The sequence below is a fragment of the Hydra vulgaris genome, chromosome 08 (genome assembly GCF_038396675.1).
Source record: "Hydra vulgaris chromosome 08, alternate assembly HydraT2T_AEP".
Taxonomy (NCBI): Eukaryota; Metazoa; Cnidaria; class Hydrozoa; order Anthoathecata; family Hydridae; genus Hydra; species Hydra vulgaris.
Window position 1 is genome coordinate 39,789,751 of NC_088927.1, and position 19,912 is coordinate 39,809,662.

The window sequence follows — 19,912 nt, forward strand, 5'->3', positions numbered from 1 at the left end:
TGTTTGCACAGAACTCATGACAGCCATTAAATCAGAGTTCATGGCGAGAAAGAGTCTCTCTTAGCACTTCTTTATAAAAAAAAATATGGCTAAATCTAACTTATGTAAATTTAAAACTATGTAAATGTTATAACATAACATTTACATAATTATGTTACATTTAAAAATGTAAATATACTGTTTTGTATTTAAAGTATTTAAAATCCTCAATAAGCTGAGGATTTTAACTTTTCACGCGCCGACCTTAACTACATTACAAGCAGAAAGGGTGTCTTTAAAATTATGTTTTGATTAGAACTAATGATAGTATAAAAATTTTATGATTTTATTATTAATTAAAAAAGATTTGTTGCTCCCTATAAGTATAAACTTTAATGGTTTAGTTAATTCCAAATACTAGTTAAGTTAATTCAAAATATAGTAAATTCTACTTTTATATTTACAATAAAAAATTTATTTTATTATACTAAATAAAAGAAATTTGAAATGGTATTTAGTAAAAGAAAATTTGCAATATATTAAAAGAAATTTTAAAATTACAAAATATTAGGGAAATAAATAAATTTTGGGGTTTACAGATATCTTCCAACACCCCTTTTAAACATTCTGAGCTAAATGTGCAATAATGACAGAATTAAAAAATTATAGTCCAACTTGTTATAAGTCTACTGAGAAGCTTAAATCTAAACTGGACAAAACATTGTCAATGTGCACGTGTTTAGGTTATCAAATCTATATTTCATATTAAACCTTTATAAAATCTCTAAATCTGTCTATTATCATTATAATAAGTAGTATTATTATGTTTATTTATAAATATGTATCTTTTGTAATATTTTATCTATTTTTAGAATTATTAAAATTTTTATTTTCAAAGTGTTAGGTTATAAAACATGTTCTATTTTGTAGGTGATGCATTAAAATCTTAACAGGCTGTTTAAATTAAAAAAGAAGCTGGTGATGAACTTACTTTAAATGTAAGTAAGTGGTTTTTTGTTATTATTGATTTTATTGATTAACTTTATATTAAATGTATAAGTATGTATTATATGAATCTAATTATTTAGTTGTGTTATTGTCTGGTGGTAATATTGATAGGATCAGTTCCGGTTAAACCAACAGTAACACTTGACACGTGCCGGGAGACCACGGAGTTCAAGAGGTTTTACTTTTTTACATTGAAAATATATCAATGTAAATTGTAGCATGTGCAAATTGTAGCTCTCTTGCAGAAGCAGCTTAAATCTTGATGTAAAACACTAAATTCTGTCTGTGTGCAGCTGGTGAAATTTTATAGCGCCTGTAATAGTCTTTTAAGCTTTGGAACATCTTGAGTCAAAAGAAGTAACTTTCCCTCAATAAGTAAAACTTTATTAATGAATGTCCAGTGTTAAGAAAATTGTATAACTTTTCTGCATCTGGATGGCCAGAACCCATATTAACCAATTGATCTGCCTGACCCTTCATAGATTCTTCTATTGGATCTGGTGCTCCCTTGCCATGTTCACTTTGGAAAAAGTTCCACCACTGAATTAAATTTTAATTCATTTAGCAGTGTTGAGATTAAGAAAAAGTTCTGCTTATTACTATGTTGTGTGGTCAGTCTTTCATAGAAAAAATAAAGATCTGTCATTTGTGGGTTATCTAACTTAAGTACCATTAGCTGAAATGACTGATGACCATTCATTATATAAATTAGTTCTATATGCAATGTAGCTTGTTTGTTACTTGCTCCAAAATGTGAAGATTGAATTGCAGCAAAATTCTTGTACACATAGTTCTTAGAAAATATTTTATGTATAATAACTTTGCTCACATTAACTGTTTCTTTTAAAAGTTTGTACATACTGAACTAGTGTCTCATCATAAAAACATGTTTGCATAGCTCGTTTCGAATTGATTCACAGAATTTTACTTTAAGATCATTAAGTGTTAAACGCTTTGCACATTTCCTGATAACATTTGTTGTTTTCTTTTCTCCCTTTTCATATTCCTGTTTTTCCTTTTTCTACTGGAACCAAATTAAAATACTTTCATCCTTTAGCGATTCTTTTGCTTGAAATCAAACACGAGACTCCAAACAAATTTTGCATTCTTTGAAAATGCATTCTCTTCTATCAGTACAGTACAAAAAACATGTTGCAATTCCTTCAATATTTTTTTCAAAACACTCTAGTTATTAAGTTTGTCACAAAGTAATTGTTCTCATGTTTTTTGTCACAAAGTAATTGTTCTCATGTTTTTTGTCACAAAGTAATTGTTCTCATGTTTTTTGTCACAAAGTAATTGTTCTCATGTTTTTTGTCACAAAGTAATTGTTCTCATGTTTTTTGTCACAAAGTAATTGTTCTCATGTTTTTTGTCACATGGTAATTGTTCTCATGTTTTTTGTCACAAAGTATTGTTCTCATGTTTTTTGTCACAAAGTAATTGTTCTCATGTTTTTTGTCACTAAGTAATTGTTCTCATGTTTTTTGTCACATGGTAATTGTTCTCATGTTTTTTGTCACATGGTAATTGTTCTCATGTTTTTTGCACAAACATGGGTCTCTATTTTTAGCAGATGGTTTGTGGACAAAAAATGGACGGTAACAAGTAAATGTTGTATATGAAATATTGTTTCTAATATATTCTGTGCTGAATTTTCAATAAAGGCTTATTAATGAATCAAGTAGTAGTCATTTTTGTTTTTTATCTTTATTTTTTGTTACAGTCTTTATTTTTTGTTGCAGTTAGTTTTTTTTTCTTGTAGTTATTCTAGGATTATCATCACTTATAAGAAACTCCCTGATCAAATCCTTTGTTTTAACATCAATTGATGCATTACCACAATGGTAATTGTCACTGTTTGGAGTTGTAATTTTTGACGACAAAAAAGAGTTAGGGGTTTATTACCTTCTACAGTTTCATACAGAAGTAGACAATCTACCAGTGGTTGAAGGTGAATTTGCTTGTGAACCAGGCAAGGAATATTTAAACCTTAACCAACGTTTTTTGTATTTTCTCTGCTGAACATTAAACCATTTCCAACTCATCTGTCAATATTTTTATTTGTCTTTAAGCCTTTGTTCTACCTCTTTGCTCTACCTCTTTGCAATCTTTGCTCTACCTCTTTGTTATTGCAAAACATTCTTTTGACTCTGATGTTTTAATCTTCCTTTTCATAGCTATAGATTTTGCTTTCTGGTGACAGAGTGACAAACAATTTGTTATTGATGTCCTTGATGTTATTTATTATGTTTAGATTTCCTGTTAGAAAAATAGTATTATAATTGTTATTTGACAACAAAAGTCAAATATAAATATAAACCAAATAATAAATGAAACCCAAATACTAAAATATTAAGAATTAAATAAATTACCTAATTTCTTACAATCGCTTGAAAGTAACAGAAAGCAGCATATATAACTGCAACATTATCATACTTCATCACTGCAATGAATTCCTAATAGTTGACGTGTTTACTCAATGCAGAAAATGGTATAGTTGAAATTAATTGATTTGTTTTGTCATCGTAAGGGGTTGTCCATAAAGTACGTATGCCTTCTTTTTCATGGACCCCCCGCCCCCCCTCTTTCCCTCCGAACATACAAACTTTATGGATGATCCCTAATGTCAGTTCTATTATGTTGTTGTCAACTCTATTACTAAGAGGAAATCAGAGAGTTGATAGTAAAGAAGTAGACATGCATTAAATAATATCTCATTATTACTCACTTGAAAATACATATTTAAAATCTCTTGATGTTATATTGTCCCAGTGATTTGAAAAGTACCAAAATACACCCTATGAAATTTGACATTTTACAAAAAAAACATCACAGAGTTGACTTGTTCGAAGTGAAGATAATGAAAAAAAAAAAAAAATTAAAATAAGTATATCATTATTAAAGTAACGTTTAGACTTTTTATATAAAAAATGCTTGCAGCACATTTTAATCAGTAAGTAAAAACTATAAACCAGTGACTATTTTAGAATGTAATAATGGAGTGGACAAAAGATTTGGAACGGCAAGTTTTGGTCAACAACTACAACAGTATAAGATGTAAATTTATATATATATATATATATATATACATATATATATATATATATATATATATATATATATATATATATATATATATATATATATATATATATATATATATATATATATATACATATATATATATATATATACATATATATATATATATATTAAAATATTGTATACTGACATGTCTAAAGCACTAAATGATATACCCTATTAGCCTTAATACAAACGAAAAAAAAATTAGGGTCTATAACAATATAGTCCTAGATGCAGGACATCTATAGAGTGGATATTAGTGTATCCAATTTTGTACACAAAATTTTAAATTTTTGTTTTGAATATTGAATAAAATTTGAATATTAACTGTAAATATTATTACCCGTAGCACTGCTTTTTATGTTAATTGTACTATGACTTCGTTTTAAGAGCTTAAGGACAATATTTTAGTAACCGAGTTGACTGATGAGAAAATAATTCATAAACTTTTTTTTTTGTGTTTTATTATTTAGGTAAAAGTTCATCTTGATTTACTTTGAATTAAAACAACTTTCCTCACTTGCTAATTAAATGTAAGGGAGAGGGGTTCTTAATAGAAGTTTATAATTTTAACTTAAAATTTTGAAAAACACAGAGAGATATGTCACAAAATTTTCATTCATATTAAAAAAACTTACATTATTAATGCATTTACGAAGTTAATTTAGTAAATATGCACATCTAACATATTAAAGAGACAATGTATATACATACATTCAAATTTTTCTTTTGAAATAAATAAACAGGGCGAGGTTTATAATAAGCTTTAAATGCGCAGAAAAGAGCAAAAAAATAGTGTGCGTTCCTTTTACCTACTTTTATTTTCTTTTATTAAGCTAAATCTTGCATCTTGAATTTTTGCACTGACAACATTCACTATTTTGAGTTGAGTCTGTTGTTAAAGGCTTACTGCACTTTTTACACTTGACTTGCTGCTGACTGTTGTTGTTGTTGTTTGACTTGTTTACTGCTCATATCAAATGCGTTATTTCTTTGTTTTTTTTATTTTATTGCTTTTTTTCTGTCAGCATTTTTCAACATGTTTACATTTTTTTATTTTTGTGTAAATGAGCTAGATGCAAAACATTTGTTGCAAAATTTTGGCAAGCAATTGAAACAATTGTGATTCTTTTCCAACTTCTATATGAATTTCTTTATGAATAGACATATTCAATATAACATTAAAGATTGGTTAAGTTAATGTTGTTTTGGTCAGGCAAGTTAAGTTTGGAGTTGATGTTATACAATGTTTACTGATTCTGGATGTTGTTGGTGTAGATTCAGAAGGCATTGGTTGAGATAGCGTAGTTACTATTAATGGTGGTCCTTTTCATAGATTCTGGTGGTTGAGATGATTAAGAGTTAGATTGAAAAGTTTTTTAAATTATTTTTTTGTTTTGTGGTGTTTCAAAGGTATTAGCAATTTACAATTTGTAAACATATCAGCAATTTGACTAAATGAACTATTCAGTGAAAACAAATCTGTATTTTAAAATCATCTTTTGATAAACTGCTGAATTTTGTCTCTCCATAAAACTGCCCCAAATTTCTGACATGACAATAAATGTCAACATCTGGTATGTGACAAATGAAAAGTTAAGAAGGTTTTCAAATGACAGTATGTCATAATAAGATAAGTCATTTTTATCGCGTCCTAATTAATAATAACCCAATAAATAACATGTGTCAAGTGTCCATCTACGATTAAAATATAAATAAAATAGGAAGAATTCAAATAACTATAATTATAAATAATTAATTTCATCAATAATTGAATCAAATAAAGATTAAACTAATTATCTGGTTGTTAATGGCAGGCAAACAAGTTTTACGGACAAGTGAGCCACTACACAAATTGCTTATCTTCCATTCTTTTGAATAGAAATGTTACACACACAGAATTGACTGCACTATTTAAACACAAATCTTTCAAGTGCAAACATTTTACAGGCGAGCAAAATGCCTGTAAAAAGTTACTACTGCAGTGGTGTACAAACATATTTTTGGTTGGTTTCTAGGAAGGACAACTAATAAAAAATAATTTAGTTAAAGTTACTTGAACACTGAAATTTTTAGTTGACTGTTGTCATTTTTTTTAAAATATTTTTATTTCATATGAAACAATTTTTAAAATAATCTTGATCTACATTATTCTAACCAAAATGCAGTTAATATGTACATATCAATTTTTTATTCAAAAATTCTTTTGATTGTTTATAAATACGCCTAAAAGTTCATTCGACCCTTTGAGCAAATCAACTGCATCAAAATATTTTTTGTTTCAAAAAAATTGGTCATCTGGTGCCATCGAACAACATTTCTGAACATTGTATTGGTATGTTGAGCTTTTTTTGAGTAAAAATTCATGGCCACTGCAAGCACGATTTGCTCTTTAGCGTATGGTTTTTCTTTTTTCTTTGCATTCAATTTTTTTCAAGGCATATTTTATATTAGAATAGATTTTGTAATAATCTTATAATAACAAAATTTATACAAAGAAATTATAGAGATTCATTGGTCAGTTTAGACAGCTTAACTTATCAAAATTCTAATTTACCAAGTTAACAATTAGTATACTTTATTTAACTCCATAGTCCACTGCTTCTGGTTTTAACTCATAACTTTTTAACAAAAATAGCAAATTCAATTTAAAGAAAAGTTACTTGAGACTGGCATAAAAAGTTATACAAAAGATATTTTAACTTTACTGATCCATCAAGATTTATTTCTGAGAGTTTTATGCCAATTTAAAAAAAAAAGAAAAACAAATTATTACACTGTTGAAAACAATTTGTCGAAAAAATATTTATTTTTTGATTGCAACTTTACATCACCTAATTCAGATTCTCAACAAAATGATGAGAATCTGAACAAAATGAAAAAGATTCTCAACTCAAATGATGCAAAAATATTTGCAAAAGCTTATTCAATAATTAATTAAGACCAAAAGAATAAACATTGAAGAATAACTATTTCATTAAAGTCTCAATTTCATTACACCCTGTTTTACTCTAATCAATTTTATCAAATTGAGTTTCATTTTTAAAATAAACTTTTTTATTTAAGTTAAATTGATTATTAAACTATTTAAATTACATTCTGTTCCATTGCTTATGAAAGTTTAGAAATATTGCATATAAGTTCAAAAAACTTTCTTGTTTGACAAAAAAGTTTAAAAAGTGGAAACTATTTAAAACTTTGAACTAGTTTTTGCATCCTTATGAAAATGGGACTTCGCTTTAACAAAATCTATATCATAAACAAATTTATTTAAAATTTTTATAAGTTGTGACTAACCTTATTGTAGAGATGACTACTTCTTCTGTGTATGCAGCAGGGTACCATCCTGATCTAAAATTTATATAATAAAACTTATTAAAAACAATAATTAATTTGGTTTTATATTAAACTAATAAAACATATGCAAATAAAGGAAACATAGAAACTTCAACATTTGTGTAACATTTCATAAGTAAATGTAATATATGACTGTCAATGTATATATTGAACTGTACAAAAACCAGAAAACAACAAATTACAAATAAATATTCATATTTTATGTTATGTTGGGAGGGATGTTATGCTATAACAAGAATATTTACAACAGCATGAGTGAAGGTGAGATTTCCTAACACCTTTGCAAATAGCCAACTAATAATTGTAAATTTAGTTCTGTTGTCAAGAAGTATTTTATTAAATAAACAAACTGATTTAAAATTTTATTAAATATTTCTAACTAAAAATGAACTTTTAATACAAAAAAACTTTTTGCTTGTATTTATTTTTCTGCTATTAACTTAAGTAACCATTTAAAGTTAGATAGTTACTGCAATAACAAATTATTGTATCATTAGTTACATTTGTGTCACATTTAAAGCATTCAGTGTCACTGTGGTATTCAGTGTCACTGTGGTATTTTAATGTGTGATTGCACTTTAGAAAAATATAACATGCGTAAACTTAAAGTATAAAAATATTTAGAAGTAATTTAAATAAATAACATACAATCCAGTTTTTTCGTTTTCACCATATTGCCAACCAGATGTTGGTTCACATATTGGAATAATAATGTCACCCTAACAATAAAAAAATACAACAATGTCTAACATGCAAAATATATTAAAAAGAAATTAATATAAAATTTAAATAAAATTTGTTGGTATATTTGAAATTTTTTATTACAAGTTTAAAACTTAAACTCAAAGTTTAAAGTTGTGTATTTAAATATAAAAACTTATAGTTTATTATTTGAGGTTTTATTTATTATTGAGGTTAAAATAATTGTAAATAATTATTTTTTCCATTATTATAAAATTTCTTTTTTCTAAATGATTAAAATAAATTTAGTATACAAAAAATTTGAAAATGAGAAAATTGTAAAAACCTTTTCAAAAGTTAACTGAGAGCCATCCCGAGCAGTATGTGCATAAATTGCTTTCAGTCGATTTCTAAATGTAAAACAAAATAATAAAAGTATATATATAAAACCGAAACAAAAAAATATAAATATAAAACAAAATTTAGAGTTTATCAAAAACTAATTCTAAAACAATGTGTAACTGATTCCAGAACAATCAATAAAAAAGTGAGCAACAAAAGAGCAAACTATCAAGAAAAATTAACAAATTAAAGTTACTCATAAGCTTAATTTAAAAAATTTTAAAAAAATGCAAAAGTGGTAAAGATTTATAATTTTTTTTTTTACTTTGTTATTTTACATAATTTAGACTTTCACCTCCCAAGAAAGCTGAGCAGCTCAAAACAGCTGAGTCAAAACAGCTGAGCATGTCAAAACAGTTGTAGCTGTTGTAGTTACATTTATTATTTTAATCTTTTAATCTGAAACACAGATTTGACAAAGTTTCTATGAAAAGAAATAAGTTCATACTGGTTGTAACATTTTTGTTTAACCAAAACCAAACACATTCCATCAATATATAGAAACCATTATTTTGACTTTTTTTTGTTAAAGAAAAACAAACACTTATTGTTGAGCATCAAAATGCTCAACAATAAGTGTTTGTTTTTCTTTAAATTCCAGAAAGTTTCTAAACTTTTTATATATATCAACCTAACCTCAAAATTATATTAAAATTTAAAAAATGATTTCAAAATGTTAATATGACTCCATAAAATTCCTAAACCTATATTTTTCAATCCAACTCAAAAAGTACTTACTTTTCATTTTAAAGCTTACTATTTTTAATATTAGGCTATTGACAGCTCATAACATAAAACAGTTTTAATATTAAGTAAATGACAGTTCATAACATAAAAAACCAGTTTTAATATTAGGTAAGTGGTACCTCCTAACATAACAAACCAGTTTTATGCTTAAACAAGTTTCACCTGGTCATGAAAGTAAATCATAAAAAACAGGACTTAAAAAATAATGATATATTATTAGAAATAATATATCATTATTTTCTAAGTCTTGTTTTTATTATTTTAGTAATGCAATTGATATTCAAATAAACTAATACACACATTCCTAGTCACTTTTAGTTAAGAAACTAAAAGAAGGTATAAAATTATAAACAATACAAAGCAATATAAACAAAAAACAAAATGAATAAAAAAATGGTAAAAAAAAAATCAAAAAGCTTACTTGACAACAGTTTTCTCTTTAACTTGCCTTTGGTTTAGTAAATTTTGTATTGATGCAAGTCTTGAACGAAAATCTGATGCTTCCAAAGAATCTTCAGAAGGTTCGTAAGATTTATGCTCTTTATGACTGATTTCACTTTCCATTCGAAGAATAGCACTAGAACTATTTTGTTCTATTGTTTTATTAAGTTCAATTCTATTACCAGAGTATGAATGACATCTTGATATAGATACATCATCAAATTTTTGATTGAGGATGTTAACATTTGCATATTCACTTTTAGCTGGACTATTATCTTCAACTTTCTCATTGGTTGGTATCTTTATCTGTTGCTCCTCAACTATTTTTGACTCATCCCAATCATTTGTGTATGAAGAAGTAGTATTTGTAACTTCTTGCGTATCTTTTTCACTATGGGTAGGTGAAGTGCTTCCACTAAGCGATCTTGCTTGGCTTGCAGCATCTGTAAGATTTCCTCTTGAGCTTAATGCAAAATTTGAAATACTTGGCCGAGAACTTCCTCGAATAGATCTACCATCAAGAGTACTATACTTTGTTGGATAATGATTATTAAAAGATTTTCCACGCCTTAGTGTATCTTTCCTATCAGGTTTAATAACTTTTTTTTTAACTGTTCCTATTTTGTAACCAAGAGGATTCTAAACAAAAGTTTTTAAAATGTATTGAACAAAAAACATTAAAGGTCACAAAACTTCATATTATTATTATTATTATTTTTACTATTATTATTGTTTTTATTATTATTATTTTTACTATTAGTATTATTTACAAAACAATGATGTAAATACTGAACTATATTAACAACTTTCATTATTAAATATTTTGCACAGTAAATAGTTAATGTTATCTTTACAAACAGATATAATTTACATTATATTCAATTATATTCACTGTAGAATAATTTGTTTAAAAATAATACTTATAAGCAAACTACGAAGTAAAAAAAAAAAAAACAATCATTAATTCCAACATTATTTGTTTAACTTACTAACCGTAATAATGTTTTCACTTTCAGGAGGAAGCTCAGTAGGTTTGGAAATAAATTGCAACCAATCAGGAACTTTTTGGTTTATAAAACTATTTATCTAAGAAATGTTAAAAGTAATCATTTTACATTTATAAAGAATATTGATTTAAAATAACCTAAATGGAAATCTGTTACTTTATTACTATATTATTCGAGAAAAAGATCTAGTTATAATACATATATACAATACATAGCTTGTGGTGACATCTCAAAAGTTGTTATAAATTAGCTTCAAACAATAAAACTCAAAATAAGAAAGTAAATTTATATAAAAATATCAGAATACCTGATGTCTTTTGTGTTAAACATCAAAATATAAATGTATTGGTATGCTGTTTTATGTTGATACATTAAAATAATGTTTAAACTGCATTCCCCAAATTTTTAATTTTTATTTAATTTTCTGCTCATAATTATATGCAAACATTCTTTATTAAATAGTGGGGAAATATCTGTTATTCAATATAAAAAAGGGGTTTAAGAGAGAGGGGCTTTAACATTCTTTATTCAATATGGACAGCATTAAAAAAAATCTACAGCAAATTTTCAAAATAATGTTATAAAACTTTCATTAGTCAAACCAGTTTTTAAGGAAAGAATACTTATTATTCATTTCTAACTTCAATCAACTTCAAAAAAGTTTTTAATTGTATTTTTTTTTTAACAAAACTTTTTATTCATATAAGATACTTATGCCTAGTTAAAAACAACTAACCATGTTATAAGTTTCAATATTTTTTTTAGAATTATGAATACTAACTTTTGCAATTTCTAACCAAAACTGTGGGATAAATCACACTATTTTTTTTATCCATGTGGGAGCAGAAAATACTATTTATACGGCTGTATTCACGATAAAGCTCAATATTGATTGTAAGTGCCATCTGATTGAATCTAACATACCCAAACTCAAGAGAAAAATGATAATGTGATACAAACAAGGTTTTAACATATTAACTTAAAATATTGTTTCCAAAAAAGTTAGTATCAATTCACAGCAAGGTTGCAAAAAAGTCATAACAGCATTATATTAAATATCGTTTAAAAGCTAATCAGATCTACTTTTTAATGAAAATAATAAAAATTTTAATAAATGTCATAAATCAGCCATTTAATAGAGGATATATAAAGTTTAATATATTCTTATTTAACTGCAAAAAAAAATTGGTTGTCCCACGCTGCCTCAAAAAAATATGCAGATTTGAAAATGCCTTGTTATACTAAAAATGCAATTTGATAAACTTTTAATGCATTAAATATATGATCATTAGCTAGGAAATTAAGTAATAAATTAACATGATACTGCCATGTAAAAGATTGTCTATGTATTTTTTATGTTGTTTCAATGTATTTTCATTCCATTCTATGTACCAAACTTTAGGTCAAACTTTAGTCATTCTACTCATTAAATACTGTTATTTAATGACAAAAAAGCATGTTGCGAAAAATGCTGAGTCAGAATAAATAAAATTGAAACCTGAATATCTTAGGAACTCTAAAGAGTTGGAGGTTTTTAAGATATTTAGGTATTTTGAGGTTCCCACTTTTAGATTTTCCTAGTATTTATATCTACCCTATATCATATATAAAAATTAGCAAAATCTAAAAAATGGGGTGCCATTTTTTGTTGTTGCTGATTTAACATGGAATAACTCATATTCAAAATTCCTGCAACAGTCAATTAAATATTAGCAAATCAGGGAAAAATTACTTCTAATTCTGCTGTTCCTGTAATAGCTTTGGGTGAAGAAGCGCAAAAATGTTGCAATCAAATCACTAAAAGATATTGGTTACATTATGCTCGCAAGGCCTCAAGAGAAAACAATGTGTTTGTGACAATAAAGACAGTGTGTATATTTACACATTCTATGAACTCATCAGATTTAATTATAATTTCATTTTTTAGGTACAAGATCTAAAAATAAAATAAATTCTTCAATAAGAAGTTACTGACCTTTTAAAATTAGAAAAGTTGATGTAAAATAAAGTTGTGACAAAATCATGATAACACATCAGATGTGGACAACAATATTTATCAATTTAATGAAAATTTTAATTCCCCTTATGTTTTTTTGAGGACCTAGTGTTTTTTTTGTTGCTGTTGTTTTTTAAGTTATAAACAATTTCCATTGATTTTTAATTCTAAATCAAATTTTGATAAATTATTGCTAACTTTAGTCAATATTTTGGTGCTTGTTCCTTTATCCCCTCCTTGGAAAAAATTCTACGGGCTATGTTACTATAAGGTCTATGCTACTAAGTTAAACTAAATTACCATATTAAATGCTACTATATCTTTCTATGCTACCAAGTTAAATTTCTCTGAAACTATAGGTCGAAATTATATTTTGACTACCCTTTTGTATAGAACCCACTGTGCAAAGTGTTTGCTTTCATATGAAATTACCCAAAAAAATAATATTTAGAACAGCAAAAATTATTTATTATTATATGTATTTTTATAAAAAATACATATAATAATAAATATATATTTCAATTAATATGTTTAAAAAAAAAATTAAATCCTAATCTGGTTAACTTTAAAACTCTAGCCAACCTATAATACTTGATAAAGTATTTAATTTAGTATTTAGAAGTGTTAAGTAAACTAGAGAATACAACAGGTATTAGAATATAAAAATATTAGCAAAAATTTTTTCATTTAATATACTTACTTTGTTGTTAAATAAAACTATTCCTTTTCCATAGGAACACATTCTATCAGCAACAAAACAATAAAGTCTTCTCTCTTCTACAAGGGCCTAACAGAATAAAAAAAATATACTTAATTAATCTTTCTTTTTTAAATACTTAATTATTTAAATTTAAAAAAAAAATTTAAATAATTAAGTATTTAAAAAAGAAAGAAAACGCAAGGTTACTCTTGCATATTATACAAATTATGGTTGAGCTTTTACATACTTTTAAATTTACCAGTAAATCAGTAAAAAAAAGCATAATTTACCTTTAAATCTTGGAAAAATGAGTAAAAAATGAAAAAAATCATAGGAAGTCATACTAAATTTTTTTTATATTTTCAAAATACTTTATCATATTTAGATCTAATATCTTTATTGATAAATATATCTATTGATAAATATAGTTATATTGATAAAAAGTAAGCTTTGAAGAAACAAAATGTATCAAGTAAGCCTTCCTTTATTCTGGATCAAATTTTTGTCACAAATAATCCTACAGCAGAAAAGCCTTGCTCAATACTTGTTGAAGGGACAGCCTCCAGTGGACTTGAACAAAAGTTTAAGATTGGCAAATTTCTTTCCAGCAACTTCATAGACCAACATTTCATAGGCAATCATCTTGTGATCTTAGCGTTAATGGATATCTTCCTTTAATTTGTAAAGACTCCAATAATCACATGCTTGGCCTGGGGATCTACATTAGTGAAAATTCACCCATTTGTCAGGAAACTAGGTTTGAATCGACAGACTATATTTTCGTTTAGCACCACTTCACTCTATCGCCTTTCTGTTTGTTCCATATCGCTCTCCTTCATCTCAAGACTACACTCTATTCGATGTTATTTCTGATCAAATTGACCAAGCCCTCTCTCTTATCCAACAGCCAACATGGTTGTTGTAGGTAACTTTAATGCTCATCACACTGAATGGCTTGGCTCTAGTGTCAGTGACTCTGCAGGCATTAAGGCATACAACATTTAACTTTCTAAATCTCTAGCTCAAATAGTCAACTTTCCAGCTTGTATTCCTTACAACCTGAATCAATTACCTTCTCTACTTAACTTATGTCTTGTTTCTGATCCTAATTAGTGCTCAGTTTCTCCACATTCACCCTTAGGTGCTTCTGATCACAGTTTGATCTCTCTAAAACTATTATCTCATTCTTCTTCATCATCAGAATCCCCCTATCAATGAACCTCTTACAACAACCTCATAGCTGACTGGGACTCTTTCCGTAATTTTCTTTGTGATGGCCCTTGGGTAAAAATCCTCTGGCTGACAAATGTGCTTCTAACATAACTTCTTGGATTCAGGCTGGCATAAAAGCTTTTATTCTCTCTTGATAATTCCAAGTCAAGCCTCAATCTTCTCCATGGTTTTCCTCACATTGTGCAACTGCAATTTCCAATCGAAACCATTACTTCCATATCTATCAGCAAAACAATTCTTCAGAAAACAGACATCTGTTTATTATTGCTAGAAACCATTGTAAATTTTAGTTTTGTCTGACGCCAAAGCCAGCTATTCTCAGGTCATGAAATCTCATACTTTGTCTCAAAAACTAGGCTCCCATGACTTCTGGAGAATCTTTAACAGTATCAATAATAAGGGCAAATCTGTTATTCCACCTCTCTTGTATGGTTCGGATTTTGTCACCTCACCTAAAGACAAAGCTGAATTGTTTACTAAGAACTTTTCATCAATATTATCTCTTGATTCCACTAGTTGTGCTTTACCTGACATAGCCGACAAACAGGTTGGTTCATTGCTTGACATTCCTATCACTCCAGCTTCTTTATCTATAGTGATTTCCTGCTCAGACTCTTTTACAGCTTGTGGTCCAGACAACATACCTGTTATAGTTTTGCAGAAGTGTTCTCCAGCGTTGTCGTCTATATTTTTAAAACTCTTTAACAAATGCTTATTAGAGACTTGTTTTCCGGCCTGCTGGAAAGTGGCATCTGTTATTCTTATTTTTAAAAACACTGGAGAGCAATCTGATTCCTCTAACTACATCCCCATTAGTCTTCTTTCTATCATAAGCAAGGTTTATGAGTCTTTAAATAACAAACACTTAATCTCTTATCTTGAATCTACTAACTTACTTTCTGATCATCAATATGGATTTTGATCTTCTCGTTCTACTGCTGATTTGTTAATGGTGATAACTGATAGGTTTTATCACGCATTGATTGATGTGGAGAGGCTAAGGCTATGGCTCTTGATATTTCTAAAGCTTTTGATAAAGTTTGCTGATCTTCTCCATAAGCTTTCTTCTTATGGTGTATCTGGTAACATCTTTAAGATTATTGAGTCCTTCCTTTTCAATCGTAGTATAAAAGTTGTCTTTGATGGACAGCACTCTTCTTCATATCTTGTAACTTCAGGGATTCCTCAAGTTTCTATCCTTGGCCTTATACTTTTTTTAATTTACATTATTGATCTTCTGGATATTCTTACATCTAAGGTGGCATTGTTTGCTCATGATACTACCATTTATTCTTGTCGTGATAAGAAGCCAACACTCTCTGATTGCTTGGAGGGGGCATTTGAGCTTGAAAAGGATCTCACTTCTGCTACAGCATGGGGCTCACAGTGACTGGTGAACTTTAATTCAGGTAAAACCCAATTTCTTTAGCCAATTGTTATTAGATTTATGAACAGTAATATACACAATGAGTCATTTGCCCTTCATCTTCTTTATCTTCCCTTTATCTATTAGGACTAACTCTTACTTCAGATCTTTTTCGAAAACCATATATTAAATTGATTGCAAAATTAGCACCTGCTAAGGTTGCATCTCTTTATTGTGCTTGCCACTTTCTTACTCAGGATTCTACTCTTTACCTCTGTAAACCTCAAATCCATCCTTGTATGGAATACTATTTCCATATCTGGGGCAGATCATCCAATGATGCCCTTTCTTTTTTAGACAGGGTGCAAAAGGGTGATTGTAAACTTTTTTGTGCTGTTTCTTGATTTTTTTTTGGAGGACATCATTTATGACAAGAGATTTTTGAAATAACTTTTTTTTCTGACTTTTGTTAGATAGATTGCAAGTGCACTTTCACTTTTGGAATAGGAATGCTTTCGCCAATGACAGCATAAAGAAAACTGACTTCAATATCTAATTCAGATTCATCACTGCTGACTTTATCTTTGTCACTTGTTACTTGCAATAAGCTATTATCTATTTCTCAGGATGGCTTTTAATAGAGCACTTCTTGAGCTGCAAAATGCATTCCATGGATGTAACACAGTTTATACTCAGTTGGAACCAGTTTTCTGAACTTAACCATTATGGAAACTTCATCTGTAACTGAGCAGACAATGCTGCCGCCAATGTCCAATCCAAATTCTGCCACTTTTTCTGTAACAGTTGCAGCAGCTTTTTCAGCAGGCAGAGATCCAGAAATTTGAGTCATGCCCAAACTCCAGTGTGCATGTTTTTGATGAATATTAATGTTTATGTACCTGAGATTTTTTAAAAAAGTGTACTCATCCAGTGTAATTGAAAAGTGTCTTCCAATGGTCACTTAAGATTTAAAAGTGTTTTCAAGGTCATTTCTCACATCATTTGCAAACTTTTTAACTGACTGGATTGCTTGCTTGCAAATTTTTGGAAAATCATAACCTTTTTCACACAATGCAATTGCAGATTAAATGAAATAATTGTTAACAATTACATGGAAACTAAATTCATCCTCTGCAGTTAGTCTTGAAATAACTTCTTCAATGAGTTGCTTTGGAAAAAAAGTTGAAATCTTAGATTTTTTTGATTCTGTTGCAGCTTTTTTGTCAACTTTTCCTATGTTTCTTTTTTTATTCCATGCTTTTTGTCTAAATGATACCACATTCTAGTTGTGGAACTTGAGTATTTACGAATATTTCCAAATATTTTGTAAGTCAATGTTTTTCCTTTGAGTATGGTGTAGTATTTCCAAAAGTCTGACATTTTGACCAAAAGCAAATTAAATTGATTGATAAATATCACAATAAATATATCAGATAAAAGTAGTAGTGTCCTTTTTTTTTTATTTTTTTTATTTTGTTAATTAACCTCTTCAAGGCCGAGAAGGCCACTACAGAGGAGGAGGTTACTCATTTGTGGCATAACCCTCTCTCGACTCTATAACTCTGAAACACAAACCATGACAAACAAGGCCGCTGTGCGGAAAAACGAGTTGAGTGCAGTACTACCAGGGACGTGGTGGGGATCGAACTTGGAACCTCTCGCTTATGAAGCGAGCGTTCTACCACTACACCACTACCGCATAGTATACTTTTTTTAAATGTTCAGACAAAGACCAACAGTTTTTTAAATTAAACTAACAACAGCTTAGTTGATAAAAAAACGACTAAAAAAGAATAAATTTTTAATTTATTGGTATTTGCTATTTCAAATTTTTTTAAATATTTTAAGTATTTTTGAGCATAATAATTCTATTTAACATCCTCATTTTTTAGATTTTTGTTAGAGAGACAAACAAATAAATGAGGTGCAGGAGTTCTGATTTAAGTAAAAGAAAACAATATACATAACATTAGGAAAGATGTGTGAAAGAAAGATAGTAAAAATCATTATTTACTATCAAAATTTACTCGTAAATCAGTAAAATAATTATTAGTAAAAGCTCAACCCTAATATGAATACTATTAAATACTTTACTATTAAAAATTAACAGGTAAGTTAACAAAAACTAACAGTAGCCCTAAAAACTGAATAATAATTAAAGTAAAAAATGATTAAAAATTTTAATAAAGCATGAGATCAAAAAAAACGAAACGGAAACCACTCCCACCTAACACATTAAAAAAATAATAATGATAATACTTTAATTAAGCAATGATAGTAGTTAAAAAAGAAACATAAAAAAAGAAACTCAAATTACAATTTTTTACAACAATTATTTAAGCAATTTGAACATCGGAAAAAAATCTTGCACATTTATGAAGAAAATCCATGATGAAACTACAAAGGAGTCTCAAAAACTACTAGAATTCCTAATTCTACTGTTGGAAGGGTTATAAAACGATATAAGAAGACTATCCATCAAACAAGCTAAAGAATAAGAAAGAAAAAATTTTTTAACATCAAGTCAATGGTAAATAAGATTCATTGTTATTTTGAAAGAAATCCAGGCTTGTCTAAAAGAGAAAGAGATAAAAAGTACAAACTACAAGTTTTTCTTTTGTCTTTTCGAGTAATTAAATACCCAAATTGTTCTGACAAACAAAGTTCCACTGCCAAAATACAAGCATGAAAAATTTACACTCAAGTTTTGACAAGATTGAAAGGCTGCATTTTGATAGACAACAAGACTTACATAAAATTTAGTCAACTTCATGGTGACAAATATTATACTTCAATTGTTCATGGCAGAGTAAGCAACAAATATAAATACAAACTTGCGGACAAATATAGTAAAAAATTGCTCGTATGGCAAGCAATTTGTAGTTGTAGAAAAAAAAGTATAGCTTTTGTGACGTCATTAACTTTGACATCAGAAATTTATATTAAAGAGTACCTTCTTTTGCCACTCATTCGATGGCACACTAGATCTTGTTTGTTTTAGCCTGATTTAGCTTCATGCCACTATGCTAAAAAAACTTTGGAGCGATATAAACTGAGAATAGTTAAATTTGTACCAAAAAAGCTCAATCCACCAAATTGCCCACAATTCCAGCCCATTAAAAAATATTGGGGCATTGGCAAAGGATATTTACATAAAACAGGGAAGACTATTTCAGTATAGGAATTGCTGAAGGCATGGTCAACCATAAGCGAGAAAATGACAATAAGAGTTGTGCAGAAATTATTAGACACCATTACCAGTAATTTACAACTATTTAAAAAAAAAATTATTGAAATTAAAAGTATTTTTATACTCATTAACTTCTTAACTTTAAATAAAAACTTAACAATTTTGTAAAAAATAGTTATTTTAAATTTTTTAGAAATTATGATTTGAGGAAAACAAGATAATGGAAACCATAAATTAATGATTTGAGGAAAATGCAAGGAAAAACTCTGAAACATATTGATTAAAAGACGCTGTTACCTTTAAAAAGTCTGTTTTGATTTTAGTTTTAAACTACAACAAATTCAAAACATAATTTTAAATCAAAACAACCTACTTCATAATTTTACGCTTAATGATTGAAACTATTTAAAATAAGGAGAAAAAAAAATTTAAATCACATCACGTAATCCTTGCTCTCGAACTTCTTTTAACTTAGTTTCTTCTAATGAAAGTGCATTTAGAGCCTAAAAAATATAATAATTCTATTGTGAACTATATGTAAAACACGCATACAAAATTTTAATAACAAAATTCTAGAATATCTCAAAGGATATTCCAGAACACAATGCATTACATAAAACATAAAGCAAGTAAATAGGGTTTCAAATAATTAAAAAAAAAAAGTTTTAATTTGCTCAGCTATTCATTAAGTACATTGTTGTTTAAGTACATTGTTGGA

The 19,912-nt window shown here is 27.8% G+C and overlaps 1 protein-coding gene across 1 annotated transcript in view; it reads right to left on the reverse strand.

The window, feature by feature from the left end:
- Positions 1 to 19,912, reverse strand: part of LOC101239069 (BAR/IMD domain-containing adapter protein 2-like 1) — a 60,294-nt gene that overhangs the window by 11,582 nt on the left and 28,800 nt on the right. Inside the window, exons 7-13 of the mRNA XM_065803692.1 lie at positions 19,632 to 19,697; positions 13,406 to 13,492; positions 10,696 to 10,788; positions 9,683 to 10,341; positions 8,459 to 8,522; positions 8,080 to 8,150; positions 7,372 to 7,425 (exon numbers count right to left, since the gene is read on the reverse strand). Of these exons, the coding sequence (XP_065659764.1) occupies positions 7,372 to 7,425; positions 8,080 to 8,150; positions 8,459 to 8,522; positions 9,683 to 10,341; positions 10,696 to 10,788; positions 13,406 to 13,492; positions 19,632 to 19,697 (1,094 nt within the window). The remainder of the gene's footprint in view (positions 1 to 7,371; positions 7,426 to 8,079; positions 8,151 to 8,458; positions 8,523 to 9,682; positions 10,342 to 10,695; positions 10,789 to 13,405; positions 13,493 to 19,631; positions 19,698 to 19,912) is intronic.